The sequence below is a fragment of the Ostrinia nubilalis genome, chromosome 8 (genome assembly GCF_963855985.1).
Source record: "Ostrinia nubilalis chromosome 8, ilOstNubi1.1, whole genome shotgun sequence".
Lineage (NCBI taxonomy): Eukaryota > Metazoa > Arthropoda > Insecta > Lepidoptera > Crambidae > Ostrinia > Ostrinia nubilalis.
The window spans coordinates 999,510-1,018,384 of record NC_087095.1 but is presented as its reverse complement, the minus strand read 5'-3'; the positions used below and the strand labels follow the sequence as shown (position 1 = coordinate 1,018,384).

The 18,875-nt window shown below is 42.4% G+C and overlaps 1 protein-coding gene across 1 annotated transcript in view; it reads right to left on the bottom strand.

Moving 5' to 3' along the window:
- The window catches only part of LOC135073697 (cytoplasmic dynein 1 intermediate chain), a 28,453-nt gene that overhangs the window by 3,908 nt on the left and 5,670 nt on the right, over window positions 1–18,875 (bottom strand). Inside the window, exons 6-14 of the mRNA XM_063967833.1 lie at window positions 18,526–18,558; window positions 17,664–17,684; window positions 16,614–16,661; window positions 13,166–13,303; window positions 12,371–12,527; window positions 11,700–11,954; window positions 10,876–10,993; window positions 9,484–9,715; window positions 7,125–7,285 (exon numbers count right to left, since the gene is read on the bottom strand). Of these exons, the coding sequence (XP_063823903.1) occupies window positions 7,125–7,285; window positions 9,484–9,715; window positions 10,876–10,993; window positions 11,700–11,954; window positions 12,371–12,527; window positions 13,166–13,303; window positions 16,614–16,661; window positions 17,664–17,684; window positions 18,526–18,558 (1,163 nt within the window). The remainder of the gene's footprint in view (window positions 1–7,124; window positions 7,286–9,483; window positions 9,716–10,875; window positions 10,994–11,699; window positions 11,955–12,370; window positions 12,528–13,165; window positions 13,304–16,613; window positions 16,662–17,663; window positions 17,685–18,525; window positions 18,559–18,875) is intronic.

Genomic DNA, 18,875 nt, shown 5'->3' with positions numbered 1-18,875 from the left:
TGTTGCCCGGTCGGCACGCTCCATCGCCCTGTATTTATCACACTCTCTACCTCTGTAACATTATGGATGCAATAAATAATTGAGTGTTGAGTATCCTCACCGGTGTACATGTTGCCGTCCTCGCTGCCCAGCATGAAATTATTGACGTGGCTATATGAAGCTTCAGCGGTGAAAACGAGATTCCAGTTTAGCCTATTCGCCTGCGCATCTCTGCAACAGGATCCACTGACTGGTGTATGGTAACGAGATGTGTGACGTTATTCGGCTGCGCCTGCGCATCTCTTAATTAGGATCTTTCTACTTCTATAACATTATGGATGCAATAAATAATGGAGTGTTGAGTATCCTCACCGGTGTACGAAGTTGTTGACGTCTTCGTGCGCCAGGTCGGCGGCGGCGGGCGCGGCGTGCCACGACAGCGCCGTCACCGGGCCCTTCATCACACTACACCCTACCCAGCCTTACTACCGCACTGACCTTGGAGCTATACGGGTGCTTCAGGCAGCGCCTACATAAGATGACGCTGTGCGAGTCTGCACTATGCCCATGCGGCGAGGAAGTCGAAGAGAGCCGCGACCACGCGCTTTGGGAATGTAACCTATATGACGAAGCTCACAGAAGATGCTGGATGCGATACGGAGAGCCGAGCAAGGACCTGTTTATCACCAGGACCTCACGAGTAGTCGTAGTAATTGGATCGCGCTGCGCGAGTTCGCGCACTCCTGGCACACAATCAGGCGAAGTTACGAGAAGAAGTGATGACATTCATTAACGCTAGCAGCCCGACGCGAAGTACCGTATTTGTGGTGTCAAGCCCCAGAAGGGGGAGAATTGACAATGAGAAGGGACAAGGATAAGAGAAAAGACAATGCCGGAAATTGGCGTCTTTTTTTTTTGCGCGGCCATCGACCAAACTTTGTTTTTTGATTACAAAATAGTGTAATAAACCAAACTTACTATGGCATGTATACCTCTAAACTCAGTCTGAACTGAGTTACGAGCGTTAGAAGTTTGATGATTTACATACTAGATTTGCTTTTTGCGCGCAAGTTTTGTAAGAAATTGCAACAAAATATTGCGCTATTTTTTTATTGAGCTGATTCTGCTCCATACTGATGTCTGGAGCCTTTAATGGATGGTATTGTTTGTTTACACATACAATCTCTGAATAAAGTCCAACAATGTATTTGATGATAAAATATCCTTTATTTTGATTTAGTTTCACAAAAAACAATTCTCCCGTGACACTGTTGATGACATGACATTTTCTTCTTTTTTATTACTTTATGGTATTAAACATTCCGCCCACCATGACCGGAATGGTCATAATTCCGCCCACCATGATTAACCACCAACGAAAGAGTGGACTGTATAGTTAGGTAAAAAACAAAACAAAACATTATTTAAATTGAAATTTAAATTGGTTAAATCATGGTGACTAGATGACAAAACAATAGTTAGAGTTTAACCTCATAAATGGATAGGTATACAAAGATATTATTCTAAGATAACTTAACAACCTAATTGTTCACAAAGTGGTTAACCAAAACGAAAACCACAAAACTCATCACTTAAACATGATATAAAAAATAAAATAGCTCTATTCAGCGACTGGCAAAACACACAACTTTACAACAGGCCTTTTAATAATGGTAAGTATCCCTACATTTTATACTAACAACTCTCGTAAGGTTGTCCAAACCTTTGTGCTTTTCGGTAATTATGCCCATTAACCACTTCGTAGGAGGAAGATCGTCTTCTTTAACTAAAACTACATCCCCAATTCTAGGCTCTGGTGTTTTATTTGCCCATTTGTACCGCTGCAAAAACTGAGTTAAATATTCGTTTGACCACCTACGCCAAAAGACCTGGAGCATTTGTTGGGTTAGCTGCCAGCGTTTCAAAGATGATATTGTTGACGTTTCATAATTGTTATCGGGCACAAGTACTAAAGGTTCACCGATGATAAAATGACCTGGTGTGAGAGGTGTTGGATCTTGTGAATTGGTACTGATCTGTGATAACGGCCTTGAGTTGAGTGAGACACGCTTCAATTTGGTATAACAACGTAGATATTTCTTCATAGGTAATCACTCGCTTCAAATGGTGTTTTGTCGATTTTCCTTGGTTACATGGTAAGCTTTCTTTTCTTTCTCTTCTAAGTTCGTGTCCTTTATGTCCGTTCTGTCGTGTTCTATGGTTATGTTTTTTAACCATGCAGGTCCACTTTTCCAGAGAGGAAGTGTATCATATTCCAGGTAAGTCCAAGAATTTTGATAATTTCATCTACTTTGAGTTCCAAATTGCTTGTTGTTGTGTCTGAATCCTTGCTTATTTCCTTTAACAGTGTTTCATTGTTGCTTGACCATTTTTGAAGTTCAAATCCCCCTTTGCTTAGCAACTCATTCATTTGTTGAAATATTTGTTTACCTTCCAGAACTGTATCACATCCAGTAAGTAGATCATCCACATAAAAATCATTTAGGACTCTTTCAGCTGCCAATGGAAACTGTTCACCTTCATCATACGCGACTTGATGCAGTGCTCTGACTGCAAGATATGGGGCTGAGGCAGTGCCAAACGTGACTCGCAACAATCGCAGATGTTCGATATCTTCTTGCGGCTTGGTTCGCCAGACTAATCGTTGATAATCTACATCTTCGCTAGCAACTTTTATTTGGCGATACATTTTGACTATATCAGCCACCAAGCAAATAGGATGCAGTCTCCACCTCATCGCTAAATGACGAAGATCTGATTGAAGCCTTGGGCCTACCAACAATTCGCTGTTGAGCGATACACCATTCTTGTCTCGACATGAAGCATCAAAAACCACTCTCAGTTTGGTTGTTGTTCTGTTGAGCTTCACTACTGCGTGATGAGGTAAGTACACACTTTCTGATTTGTCGATCTCGTCGTTTGGTACTTTTTCCATGTGACCCAGCTCCAGATACTCTGCAATAACATCGGAATAGAGATCTTGGTGATTTTGATAGACGTCTTTCTTGCATTAAAAATCTGCTTACTGCAATTTCTCGCGAATTGCCTGATTTACAGTTTGGATTTTCTTCTTTAAATGGCAGTTTCACTATGTAACGTCCAGAAGGGTCTCTTGTGGTAGTGTGTTTGAAAAATTCTTCGCATTTTTGTTCTTCAGGTGTGTGTTGATGTTTATTGAGAAGACACTGATCAGATTCTATTTCCCAAAAGCGTTTAAGATCAAACTCTTCTTCGACAACTTGAGTGTGTAATGTTGTTATGATGTTTCTACAGCTTTGTTCAGTTTTCCTGTCTTCAGATACTTGACCAGATAATATCCAGCCGAGTCTGGTGTTTTGAGCTATAGGACACCCTATTGGACCCTTAACTAGTCCCTCAGATAATATCTGACAATACACCTCTGCACCTAACAGCAAGTCTATTTTGTTTGGAACATTAAACTTTGGATCAGCCAACTTCATTTCAGGCATGTGTGACCAAAGTTTCAAATCAACCTGTCGTTCAGGAAGAAATGTGGTAAGTTTGGTAAGAACGTGAGCTTTCACCGTAATTGTGAAGTTCGGATCGTAGATAGATTGCAGTTTGATATTAACTACATGTTTAGAGTTGACTGATGAGTTACAATCACTCCCTACCCCAGTTATAACACTTCTGCTTGCTACTTTCTTCAGCCCAAGTAATTGGACTGCAGACTCCGTCACGAACGAGGCCTGTGATCCCTGGTCCAATAAAGACCTAAGTGTTATGAACGATCCATTGTTTGTTTCAGCTTTTACCAACGCGGTTGCTAAAAGAACTTGACTCTTGTTGTTAGAGAAACAAGTGGTAATATTGGTTTGCTGATCAATGTCATCAGATGTTGTCGCTGTTGTCGCAACAACATGATTGGTTCTTGATGGGTTAATTGATTGTGTTGTTTGAACATTGTTGGATGGTACGTTGTTATTGGTTGAATGCAATAAAGAGTGATGCTTCTTATTGCAGATTCTACATCTAGTAGGCAAACGACAAGTCATAACCGAATGATTCGGGCCTAAGCAGTTAAAACAAAAATTGTTGGTTTGAACAAAGTTACGGCGAGCTGATAGTGTTTCATTTGCGAATTTCTTACAATTGCCAAGTTTATGGTTGTTGTCAGAACAATAAGAACAAGAAACCGATATTTTGCTAGTGCTGTTCTCTACTACATGATGGGACTGGGTACTTTTCATGACTTTGGGATCCAAAAATTCGAGAGACCTAAAGCGATGTTCTATGAAATCTAAAAATTGCTTTAATGTTGGCAAATCATTGGTAAGGTCACAAATTTTTGCTTCCCACAGTTTGCGAGATTCATTATCTAATTTTGAAGACAAAATATATATAAGAATGATGTCCCAATTTTCAGTTTTTACACCTGTGTTAGCTAATGCATTTAGACATTCATTAGTTGTATCAAACAGATCTTTAAGCGCAGTTGAATTTTCATGAGCAATATTCTTTTGACTGAAAAACCTTTTTAAAATGCAATTAGTTACATACTTCTTATTGTTGAATCTACTTTCCAAAAGGCTCCAACACACAGAATAATTGTCACTTGTAATTGGTAGATGACGCACCAACTGCTCCGCTTCACCAGTTAGGTAGCTTTTCAGGTAATGAAGTTTCTGTACCTTTTGTAAGGAGCTGTTGTTGTGGACAAGTGACAAGAAAAGATCTCGAAATGTGATCCATTCGGCATATTTCCCAGAAAAGCAGGGTATGGAGATCTTGGGCAGCTGCACTCTGACTTGCTCCCCCTCACTTTGTGATGTTTCCTGATGTCTGACTTCTACCTGAATGCACCTTTTCAATTTTTCTTTTAGTTCGGTCTTATATTCGGTGTATAATTCCTCGGTCTTGCTGAAAAAGTCTTCAGTGAAATATTCTGATTCTTGGTACTTTGCATCGCTTACTTCACAAATAATTGTATCGTGAGTTTTGTTGAAGTTTTGCCACAATTCCGATAAATTTTCTAATTTTGTTTCGATGTAACTAGTTGTTATTCTGACACTTGGAGACTTGGCAAAATTTATTTTGGATTTGAATATTCGGTTGAAGATTTCGTTTTGACTTCTCACTAGTTTCTTCATCATTATTATCGGCTCGAATGACCATGAATAAAGTCCAACAATGTATTTGATGATAAAATATCCTTTATTTTGATTTAGTTTCACAAAAAACAATTCTCCCGTGACACTGTTGATGACATGACATTTTCTTCTTTTTTATTACTTTATGGTATTAAACAATCTCACTATTTTGTTGCAATTTCTTACAAAACTTTGCGCGCAAAAAGCAAATCTAGTATGAAAATCATCAAACTTCTAATGCTCGTAACTCAGTTCAGACTGAGTTTAGAGGTATACATGTCATAGTAAGTTTGGTTTATTACACTATTTTGTAATCAAAAAACAAAGTTTGGTCGATGGCCGCGCGAAAAAAAAAGACGCCAATTTCCGGCATTGTCTTTTGTAGGGAGTCAAGCAAAGCGCCCGGGGAAAGAGCCCAGAGCAAGTACCCGCGCGCTCTCCCGAGATTCGGTTCGTACGCCGTGAGGCAGGAAGAACCATGGGTAGCTTATTAAGTACTTATTGTCCGTTAACCTTAATAATTGTAAACTTACTTTAAACTTCCTTTGATTCACTTCTTACATTACTTTCTTCACCCTGGAGGAATCACTGTCATCTAAGATACAGGTTTAATCCTAGTTTAGTTGGCAGGGACATATCTTAAGATTAACACGATTGTCAATCGTAGTTTAAGTAATTAATACATTGTACAATATTGTAAATCATCATCTTCTTGGTTATTAAATAAATTATTATTATTATTATCTCCTTTATTATTATTATGTTTGTACGCTTTGCAGCTCACGGGTCAAAAGTGGCCCGGTCCTTTATAAGGCTTGCGTGGGGATACAGATCCATTATTATTATTATTTTTTTATATATTTTTTTTATCTCAGCCAATAGGTAGCTGGTATTCCGGATAGCACGGGCCAAAGCCAAGTGCTATCTAGTTAAGATTTAATATAACTTAGGAAATAAATAAATGAATTTATTATTGGTGGTGGTGGGATTTGTACCTTGGAGCTCCACAGCTTGACGCTCCAGTCGACGGACGCGGTGAGGTAGAGGTGTGCCAGGTCGGCGGCGGCGGGCGCGGCGTGCCACGACAGCGCCGTCACCGGGCCCTTCATCACACTACAGCGCCGTCACCGGGCCCTTCATCACACGACAGCGCCGTCACCGGGCCCTTCATCACACTACAGCGCCGTCACCGGGCCCTTCATCACACTACAGCGCCGTCACCGGGCCCTTCATCACACGACAGCGCCGTCACCGGGCCCTTCATCACACTACAGCGCCGTCACCGGGCCCTTCATCACACTACAGCGCCGTCACCGGGCCCTTCATCACACGACAGCGCCGTCACCGGGCCCTTTATCACACTACAGCGCCGTCACCGGGCCCTTCATCACACTACAGCGCCGTCACCGGGCCCTTCATCACACGACAGCGCCGTCACCGGGCCCTTCATCACACTACAGCGCCGTCACCGGGCCCTTCATCACACTACAGCGCCGTCACCGGGCCCTTCATCACACGACAGCGCCGTCACCGGGCCCTTCATCACACTACAGCGCCGTCACCGGGCCCTTCATCACACTACAGCGCCGTCACCGGGCCCTTCATCACACTACAGCGCCGTCACCGGGCCCTTCATCACACTACAGCGCCGTCACCGGGCCCTTCATCACACTACAGCGCCGTCACCGGGCCCTTCATCACACTACAGCGCCGTCACCGGGCACTTCATCACACTACAGCGCCGTCACCGGGCCCTTCATCACACTACAGCGCCGTCACCGGGCCCTTCATCACACTACAGCGCCGTCACCGGGCCCTTCATCACACTACAGCGCCGTCACCGGGCCCTTCATCACACTACAGCGCCGTCACCGGGCCCTTCATCACACTACAGCGCCGTCACCGGGCCCTTCATCACACGACAGCGCCGTCACCGGGCCCTTCATCACACTACAGCGCCGTCACCGGGCCCTTCATCACACTACACCGACCCAGCCTTACTACCGCACTGACCTTGGAGCTCCACAGCTTGACGCTCCAGTCGACGGACGCGGTGAGGTAGAGGTGCGCCAGGTCGGCGGCGGCGGGCGCGGCGTGCCACGACAGCGCCGTCACCGGGCCCGCGTGGGCCTCGATGCATTCTGACACGCCTGCGCGTTGGCCGTACAGGCTCCCTGGGAATAAACAGGGTTTATTTATATTACATTTTGAAGTCATAGGTTTCATATTATGGGACCGACTAGCGTCTTTTGAGCAATATCGTTTGACCAGCGCCCGCGCAACATTGTCGCGGTGTGACGCAATTTTGGCGTCACGATCGCGTGGATCTAACTCAACTTTTTTCGGACAAGTAACGCAACCCCTTCATCTTGCTCTGCTCAGTGTAAGCGTCGACTAAAGACGTTTGAAAGACACTAGTGTAGCAGTGGCCTGCCTTCATAAAGCTTTGAATACATTAGAGGGCAATGTTGCAAAAACTTCGACACCTACGTTACTATATTCTTTAGCTACGCGTTTCAAGACAGCAATCAGGCAACCACTTAACCTTTATTGGTTGCCTGTAACTGAACATATTAGCTACAGGACAAGAGTTTTGTTGGAACAAACTAGATGTGAGATGCTATTGAGCTGCGTCTGCGCATCTCTGAAACAGGATTCACTGACTGGTGTATGGAAACGAGATGTGAAACGCTGTTTGGCTTAGTTAGGATACCAAATGTAAACAAACCCAATGTCATGGTCATTTAGAATAGCAGGAGTTTGACTTTGACATATTTTGGCGGGAGAACGAAACATTACTACAAATACACGAGATGAGAAGAGACAGAATAGATTGTCAGTTCGACAGTCGAATTGACCTTTTGTACCGCTGCTAGTTGGCCGTACTTTACTTCTGTAACATTAGGGATACAATAAATATCTGAATTAGAGCGTTCATTATGGAAAACCTTGGGGGAGGCCTTTGTCCAGCAGTGGACGTCATTTGGCTGAAACGAACAAAATATCTGAGTATTGGGTATCCTCACCGGTGTACATGTTGCCGTCCTCGCTGCCCAGCACGAAGTTGTTGACGTTTCCGTGCGGGAAGCCCATGCAGGTATGTTGCCGTTCTCGCTGCCTAGCATGAAGTTATTGACGTAGCTAAAGTCCAATGTCAAAAATTTTGTCCAATGACCCCAAGATACCCATCCTTATCGCTGGCGTGTAATTATATTGCTGTCGCGACTGTGCGACTGGCACCCGCAGTGAGTGTGCGAGCGCGATAGCAACATAATTACGCGCGAGCGATAAGGATGGGTAGCTTGGGGTCATTGGACAAAATTCTACGTGCTCACGGACCAGGCTTTAGATGTGAGATGCTATTGAGCTGTGTCTGCGCATCTCTGAAACAGGATCCACTGGCTGGTGTATGGAAACGAGATGACTGTGAAACGCTATTCGGCTACGACTGCGGATCTCTCTACCTCTGTAATATTATGGATGCGATAAACAATTGAGTGTTGAGTATCCTCACCGGTGTACATGTTCCCGTCCTCGCTGCCCAGCACGAAGTTGTTGACGTCCCCGTGCGGGAAGCCCATGCAGGTGACGGCCACGGCCTTGCTCTGGCGGTGCTGCAGCTCTAACGTCTCTTGCGGCGCGGAGAGCGTGTCCCAACAGCAGCCACTCACCGGTATACATGTTCCCGTCCTCGCAGCCCAGCACGAAATTATTGACGTGGCTATATGAAGTTTCAGCGGTGATAACTTGATTTGAGATTAGCCTCGCCTGCGCATCTCTAGGGCAGGATAACTCACCGGTGTACATGTTGCCGTCCTCGCTGCCTAATACGAAGTTGTAACGTAACTATACGAAGCTTCAGTGGTGAAAACGAGATTCGAGTTTAGCCTATTTGCCTGCGCACTGCGCATCTCTGCAACAGGATCCACTGACTGGTGTATGGAAACGAGATGTGAGACACTATTCGGCGGCGCCTGCGTATCTCTTAATTAGGATCTTTCTAAAGCCTGGTCCGTGACTTCCGTGAGCACGTAGAATTTTGTCCAATGACCCCAAGCTACCCATCCTTATCGCTCGCGCGTAATTATGTTGCTGTCGCGCTCGCACACTCACTGCGGCCGCCCGTCGCACAGTTGCGACAGCAATATAATTTTACACGCAAACGATAAGGATGGGTAGCTTGGGGTCATTGGACAAAATTCTACGTGCTCACGGATCAGGCTTTACCTCTGAAACATTATGGATGCCATAAATAATAAAGTATTGAGTATCCTCACCGGTGTACATGTTGCCGTCCTCGCTGCCCAGCACGAAGTTCTTGACGTAACTATACGAAGCTTCAGTGTCATATCTGAGTATTGGGTATCCTCACCGGTGTACATATTCCCGTCCTCGCTGCCCAGCACGAAGTTGTTGACGTCCCCGTGCGGGAAGCCCATGCAGGTGACGGCCACGGCCTTGCTCTGGCGGTGCTGTAGCTCCAGCGTCTCTTGCGGCGCGGACAGCATGTCCAGCGACCAAGTGCACATGCGGCCGTCGGTGGACACCGAGATGAGGTTGTGCGCGTTCTGGCTGCCTACCACTGAGAGGCAGTATACTGGGTGCTGCGGGAATAGCAAAGACAATTAAATGGCGCATTTGAATAGCGCTGCACGTCGCCCCACACACATCATATTATGGGACGTATAAAAGGTGGCTCGACCTTAAGTATAGCTTATTGATAGGACTTCGAATATTTCTAGGATAATTCTTTATCCTTTAGGTCGAAAAAGATCAATGCTACGCAAAAAGGCGTCGTAAAATTTTAAACCTGTAAATACAAAGACACGGGAATGATTTCTTTTGGTCATTATCATCAAGTCATTTAGTCTCCACTACAGAAGCACGAGCAACAGGACCCTTTTTTTTTCCCAAAAGTAAATTGAGGATTTGGCCTACATCCGAGTTAGCTAGACCGATTCGAGACCCCTTGTAACAACTACTGAAAGAGTGGAAGTGGTCTTATTCCACTCAGCTAGAAACACATCTACGAGTATATCTAAAGCTATCTTTACAAGTTATTATAGCTGGCTTGCACCATCTTACTTTAACTTTTACAGACGTCAAAAATCTGTCAAACTTCATACAAAAAAACACCGGTTATCGTTAAACTTAGGAGGTGCAACTCAGCCTAAAGCCTTGATCACACGTACCGAGTAAACGGGCGAGACAATAAAATGTTTACTAGGTCGAGACAGTTGGGTGAGCGAGTCACATACTCGAGCGCTCAGCCGAGCACTCGGCATATTGTTCATACATACCGAGTACTCGGCCGAGAGTACTGTCTCGCCCGTTTGCTCGGTACGTGTGATCAAGGCATAAATATCGTTGGATGTAAAATAGCAGCGATGGAGCGGGCCATGCTTGGAGTTTCCCTGCGTGATCGAATCAGAAATGAGGAGATCCGCAGGAGAACCAAAGTGACCGACATAGCTCGCAGAATTGCTAAAATCAAGTGGCAGTGGGCGGAGCACATAGCTCGTAGACGATGGCCGTTGGGGCAGAAAAGTTCTCGAGTGGCGACCACGGGCTGGAAGACGTAGCGTGGGCAGGCCTCCTACTAGGTGGACCGACGATCTGGTAAAGGTCGCGGGAAGAGCCTGGATGCGGGCAGCGCAGGACCGTGCATAGTGGAAAACCTTGGAGGAGGCCTTTGTCCAGCAGTGGACGTCATTTGGCTGCAACGAACGAACGAACGAAAACAGCAGTGCACTTGTATAGTTACCGTGTGCGCGAGCGAGGAGAGCGGCGTGCGCTGTACAGGCGTGCGTTTCTGCACGCGGTTGTCCCACAGCACGATCTGCCCCGAGTACGTGCCGCCCAGGATCAGGTTCGGGTGGAACCTGCCAACGACAGAACCATTGTTCATTCGGGACCAGGTTCGGGTGGAACCTGACATCAATCGAATCATTATTCGCTAGTCTGTAAGTAGTTTGCGACTCGGGTGGGGTTGGTGGAAACTTTGAAGCAATTTTGGTAAGGAGTTTAGCTAGTTAGCTTAGTTTAGCTTAGGGGGCTGGCTACAAGAGTTATGATTTTTTTAAATGATACTAGCTTTCCGCCCGCGGCTTCGCCCGCGTGGAATTTTGTCTGTCACAGAAAAACAATATCGCGCGCGTATTTGCTCACCGTTTAGACCTACCCTGGACTACGACAAACATCAATCAATCGGCCCAGCCGTTCTCGAGTTTTAATCAGACTAACGAACATCAATTCATATTTATTTATATAGATAGATATATAGATATAGATAGATTATGCCTTCACTTATTACGTAAGAATAAAACAATTTATACTTTCGATAAGAAATAAAGTGTTCTCGATCGTAGGACATGCGTTTTTTGTGACAAATTGTCTTAACATGATTTTATTCTGGTGACTGATTCAGATGTATTTCTGCATCCAGGAATGATTGTTTAGAACTGATTGAAGAACAAATCAATAAATACTGTTCATTAGATCACAATGTAATCTTGTCTCTAAACGTCACATGATCTCTGTGTGATAGGACGCCAGCATGGGCCCGGGTGTGCCTAGTGTGGCACTCACCTAGCGAAGGTGGCGCTCATGACGGGCGACTGGCAGTGGAAGATGTCCTCGGGCGTGTTCTTCTTGAACTTGGTGTTCCACACGAGGCACACGCCGTCGGGGTCGTGCGGCGCGTCGTCGCTGTTGTGGTAGGACGCCAGCATGAGTTCGGGATGAGCCGCCGACCAGTCCAGGCACGTGACGCAACGTCCGCGAGACCAGCGCTCGTCGTAGAATGTGCGGACGAGGGATAGGCGGGCGTCGGACTTGTCGTCCCTGAAAAACAAAAGAGTAATTATTATTTAGAGACATTGGATTGGGTTTGAAGCAGACCGCAAAATGGTTACACTCAGATACTTGTAGGTAGAAAATGTTAAACAACTTTTATTTGAGTGTGACCCATTTTCGAATGGGACGATCTGCGTCAAAGCCATTGGATTGAGGTGGCTAGGGGTGGGCCGTTCTCAAACACCATCTGGTTTACGGATTATGTCGACTTCATGACGCAGCCGGCGCGTCTGATGACTCACTGGAACTATGGAACTAAAACTATAACTCACAGCGCGTTCTCGGCGTCGCCGCCGCCGGTGTAGTCGGTGTAGATGTCGACGGACTCGGCCAGCGCGCGCTCGATGACGCGGCCGGCGCGTCTGATGACTCGCTGGAACTATGTCACTGGAACTATAACTCACAGCGCGTTCTCGGCGTCGCCGCCGCCGGTGTAGTCGGTGTAGATGTCGACGGACTCGGCCAGCGCGCGCTCGATGACGCGGCCGGCGCGGCTGATGAACCGCTGGAATTCCGCTGACAGCATGATCGTCTGCTTCTCATCCACGCTCAGCTCGCGCACTGGAAAACATGCCTACGTTACTGTGTGCGTTCTGGCTGTGTTCATACACATAGTGGCTTTGCATTTTGACATTTACCCTAAAGTACCTACGCATACTCCCTTGTTTCGATTGGTATGCCGCGAGGTAAAAACAGGGGTGGAGAAGGGATTACCATCAAAGAGCCGCGAGTCGAAATCGTTAGGTTAAGATTATGAAAGCAATTAAACTAGTCAATGTGATAACTTAATGTACATCAGAATAGCACATAGGTGACATAGGTAGGCTATAAATTAACGAAACCCACGCGGGCTACGCCGCACGTAAATTTCCTAAGGTTTGGTTTCCACCATGGCAGACTGGAGAAGTGTTGTGAATTACCAATCAGATTTCCTAGTTTCCTGAATATTGAAATCTAATTGGTTATTCAAAACACTCAGCTTCGCCTTGGTGGAAAATCGAGCCTAAGGCGGGTTTTAGAATCGCGCTGACCGCTCGCTGATCGTCGGCGCTGACAGATCAATATGTATATAATTGAAGGGAACGTTCCTGAGTGACGCTGATCGCTCGGCGCCGACGCTTCATACATTTCGGCTGTCAGCGCTGACGGTCAGCGTGACTCTAAAACCAGCCTAAAACTATAATTAAATAATAACGCACCTTTTTTCTCCTTCTCCTCTTCTTTTTTCTCCACCGGCGCGGCGGTAACAGCTGGCTGCACCTCCTTGACGGTGGGCAGGCCGTGCGGCAGGATGCCGGGCGGCAGTTTGCCGTGGAACGCCGCCTCCTCGTCGTCGCCTTGCCGCGCGCCGTCGCCGTCGAATGTAAGCACTGGACGGTGAATAAGAATGGCCCTTGCCGCGCGCGCGGGAAGCTACAGCCTGTTGCGCACGGCTGATTTACTAATCAACGGTTATCTTGACGATATGTTACTTTACTTTGGTGGAAACAGGCCTCAATTAATTTATGTTGACAACTGCAGAATGCTTGCTAATTTCATACGGTGGAGGCTCCAATCAGAATTAGTTTACGTTTGCGTAAATCGGCCGTGCGTAATAAAGAATTTAATTCCATGAAGTTACTCATTTTTACCTTTAACGGCCAAACTATCCACGATGCTCTATTAGAGACAGATATTTGGTCAAATTCTATCTCTTGTAGGACAATTCATGGATATACAGGGTGTGAGGTAAAATGGGTATATGAGCCGACACTAGCCTATGTTAACATGGGCATATAAATGGCATGGTGAAGTCAGAAATTTGATCTTATCATTTTAATTTTTTAAATGTTGTAAATATTGATTGTCTTCCAGTGTATGTCTTGTTGGTTGTCCTATTAAATAAATAAAATAAAAAATAAATTTTCATACAAAATAAATTTTATAAAATCCGATTTGTATGAAAATTAAAATAATTAAAATGAAGATATCAATTGTCTGACTTCACCATGCCATTTATATGCCCATGTTAACATAGGCTAGTGTCGGCTCATATACCCATTTACCTAACACCCTGTATAGGAAGTTATATTTTGTTTTTGAGTGGATAATTGAAATGGTAAGGCTCCTGATAAACGTTAATTAAAAGGTTTTGAGAACTTCATGAAAATAGATCGTGTAAAATCAATCGTTGCACTACATGATAACTACTTTTGTGCCCTAACTAGATGATTTAGTTCGGTAATACGTAAGCAGTTGGCAAGTTAGTGTCAGATTAATGGCATGGAGATACAGATTAAAAAATGGATCAGTAGCACTAAAATAAGTATTGTAAATGGAAATATTAATGTAAATTGATAGGCTAGCAAATGTAATGCAAAAATTAAAAATCCAAAGATTATTATCACAAGTAGGAATGTATAATGCAACAAACTGCTTACATATTAAGCAAACCATGATAACTACGTGTTCATGGGTGATGATGATCGAGTGTATTAGACTATGGTCGGAAATATTAGCACAACTTAAGCGCGAGGTTTCACATGACACACACGACTGCTAACGAACCGTTGTGGTCGGTCAAGAGAAGAAAGAAACTACTCGCAGGCTGGAATCTTTTCTTATTTTTTTACTAGCCTCATAGCCAGGGTCTAAAGATCAATATGCCTGCTGGTTTATTGGTGATTCGTTTCGCGCTAAATTTCAAACATTCTGTTCAATTTCTGGCCACTGCGATACAAGCATATGCTTAGTGCAGAGACCGCTAGTCTAAGATCGTACATTTTGTGACATCTTTTGGAAATATGTAATTGTAAGTACTTTTTTACTTTTAACTATGATATTTTCTTTTCATATTTAAAATCAGTACTTTGACTTTATCAGATATCAAAACAACTTGACAGACCACAACATATTTAATGCGAATGAAGCGAAAGTTTGTATGTAGTGTCAATGTATGATGAGATTGATAGTTACAGTAAAAATCTCAGCATTTAATGGGCTTTAAGGGTTCCGTCGTAACTCGAGAATACTTTAGTTCTACACATTTTCACAGCCATTTTGATAAAAGTTTTTCAAGATCTGTAATTCTGCAAACAGAGTATTTTGTATGTTTAGCACTTTCTATTTTTATAGCCATTTACTGCGGAACTCTACAGAACCATTTACTGCGTGTGCTTTTTCACGCAATTTAGTTAGTAAGAGTTAAGATTTACTATATCAATAAAAACTTTTTTGTTTCAGAGATGAACGGAAGTGCTGAAGATGATAACTCAGTTTTTGAATTCAATATTTTATTAAATTTTGCGCAGTTTAATAATTTTAAACAAGACAGAACATCGAGTAATGTTGTTATAATGACTACTAGCGCTCCAAGTGGCCAAATAATTAACTAAATACGAATCACTCAACAGTAAAAGGCCTATCTACAATTCAAACAGGCAAATAATTAAGCGGTGTATGATTCTAGTTTACTTCTAGCTTAGAAATACAATTGAATACAGACATTTAATAAACGTTAAATTAATTAACCGTTCAATCAACTACCTACTTGGCTGTAAACTTAGGCTATTTCTAAATATGATAAAATGAAAACATCTTTTGTAAAAATCTAGCGAATCTTAGTTCTAAAACACATTAAAACCAATTAATAAAGCGCGTTTAGATGACGACTAATCTACTGTGAGAACTACGTCCATGCAGCGCTGACCGACCGAAGCGGACTCATACCACGTTCTTGTGTACCTTCTATGTTAGCAGCATTAAACGAGAAAGCATTACTGTAACTATACTCTCATGAATCATTATTTCAGTTTTCAGAAGCCGTAATAAAAAGGCAAAATTTAACTTAAAAGTAACCAAGCTACTGATGCTACTGACAGCAACGGAAAACTGAAAGTTGTGTACGGTTGTCCTACAATTAATAAAAGCAATATCGAAATCTGGTATTACTATGTAACCTTACAGTTAAATCAGCGATGGATTTTAATATCACCTTGAACTCAGTCTGGTCTAATCTACAAGTTCATTACTGCGTTTGCAACTCATCACACAAATAATTAAATTAAGCGTCAATTATTAAGTGACAGAAAGCTTTGAATTACTTAAAAAAAATATGCAAAAAATCACAACTTCCCGAGCTCTCCACTAGAGAGATACATGTCTCACTATAATAAAAATAAATATAACCATAATAAAATATAACCATTTTCAAATAATTAAAAACAATATGACGGACTTTCATGCAACACATGAAAATAATTTCTGTCACATGCACAATGTCTCAAAACTATAAAATTATAACGGGGCTGACAAGGTCATTTTAGCTCAAATATTAGTCGTATGTAATGTATGAAATAAAATGGTACTTGTCAGGGCTACATTAAATAACTGGACCGTATACAGGCTGTTCCATTATTATTAATTAAGATTTACAAGTTTCAAAATATAAAGACTTTCTCATCAACCTGTATACGATCCGAATATATTAGATACTGTATGTGCTAGAGTTAAATGTTGTTGTTAGCTATTATACTCATAAATAGCGTTACATATATGAAGAATAAGGTAAGTAACCAAACAAAAACATGCTAAGTGACAGTGGCACAGGCTCTACAAGGGCAAATTTAGTTCAATAATGATTGATTATGTTTCGGATTTGAAACCTACCTGTGAACTCGTCCTCCCACTCTAAACCCGGGTTTAGATTGTACTCATCTTGAAAAAGGGAGGAAAAACAAAAATATGTCAGTATTTTTTGACCATTATATATATAAAAAATATTCAGACTATACATAGATTAGCATATCCACAGTGCTCTCATTTACAGCATGACCTAACGTGGCTCGCTTGTGGAACTTTGGACTTGAAGCAAAGAGTCAAACGACTGCTCGTCAACCATGAGGCCTATTTTTGAATAGTACGAATTACAATTCGCCTAATCATTTGCACAATACATACAGGAATACATATGCAATGTGTGCGAACGCGTGTGCGAAATACAGTTCGAATGCTTCAAAAATACGTCTCTACTTTATAGATCACTGAAAAACGCTTTTGCTTTTATCTTGACCATTGGAAAGACGACAGAGACATTATCGTATATCCACATTTCAAATGAAAGCAAATTAATTTCTCAGCGGTCCTCACAAGTCTACGAGTTCCACCAGTCCCGAGCTGATGTGTTAAGACCTGTGCAGTGTTTGTTAGTAGAATTGGAAGGGTAAGTCAGCGTGAGATGATATGGCGAACCCCATACTACCACCATAAACGATATACACAATATAATTATTATATTCTATATTATTTTTCTTCTTTTAAAATAATTTGCGGCCATATCTGCGGGCTTGGGAAGCCCCGTGGAGAACTCTGGAAGGCCACATTATATTTTTTTTTTATATTAAATGGACATCACAACAAACTAGAGTATTAATCTGCGTGTCACTCAACCCCCGCAAGTCAAGACAACCTATTCCAGATTTCTTGATAAACAACTGTATGATGTATGATATCGTGACATCTATTTGTCTATGACTGTGACTAATCGCGCCTAGACCTTGTTAGTAAGAAATAACTAGAAGCGTGAAAGAAAGGATTGTCTATGTACAGGTCTAAACCGATATGAGGGATATATTACAACCGACACCAGTTAATCACGACATGAAAGATAGTTAACGTTAAGAAAACGACAGAAAGCGACCGGGAGGAATAATGACTTACCGTAGTAGTCGGTTGCGTGTGCTAAAAAAGGACAAAAAATAAAAACATTACGTCAGTCAACAATTGTGATTCAGCGACGTGTATACATAGGAGACTGCTAAAAATATTGTGTCTTAATAAATCCCAAGTGAACATCTCTTTTCAAATATAAATTATATTTACACAGATACTTATTATACCCATATACAACAAAACAAACGGAGTGATATTAACAATGAGGTTTTGTTATTTATTTTCATGAGCCCATGCGAATGTTTCTCGTGTGCGTTAATAATGAAACATGCTTGGACCAATCAATGAATCCAAAATTTCAACCCCACGTAAATAATTAATAAGTGTTTGTTATTTAAAAAACGCATGCAATTTTAATATTTCTATGCCTAGCCAAACCTGTCAGACATTTTCACACTAACATTTAGACTTTTATACATTTTTATGTATGAATAGACTAGAATGAAATAAACTATTAAATAAACAATTTTCTCTTTTTAACACGGATTGGCTAAGCATTTTGAAATGATTGTCCTTCAGATTAATAAAAAGTTTTAATGTGATTTTATGATATGGACAAAATTTTGATGGCTACCACGAACAAAGTACGAAATGGAAACCATATCAGTTTTTTATGTAAACATAAATATAATTTAAAATGAAATTAATGAATGAACTTATTTTTTCCGAAGTCTAAAATACGCATAAGAAAAGAATAAATCGTAAAAGATAATTAAAACAAAAAGGAAACGGAATAAATTGAAATAATGACGTCATAAAACAATTGAACAATTTAGCATCTATTTTTAAGCTGTACCTTGTTCGTGGTCGCAAAAAACATGGATATAAATAAGTTAATGAGTTGTTTTACCTTTGCGCGGCCGCCACCAGTCCTCCATGTATCCTGCAAGCGGTGAGGCATTGGAAGAGCAGCCTTTTTTATGGTAGCACGAACACAAACATTGCACCGAAACTCATACAGTATTTACTTTTGTTATCAATCGTGAGGTGGACAGCACGAAGTGAGAGACAGCACGGTATAAGCTGACAGAAACTAAACTTCGCATCTAAGGAGGCTGCGGCCTGAATCGAATGAATGTAGCGTGTTTCTTTTTATTGGATACCTTGATGATTCTAACAATATTCATATCGTAATTAAAATCGATTCCTGACGGATTTAATTTTATTATTACGCTCGGAACAGTAAATCAATAATCGCTT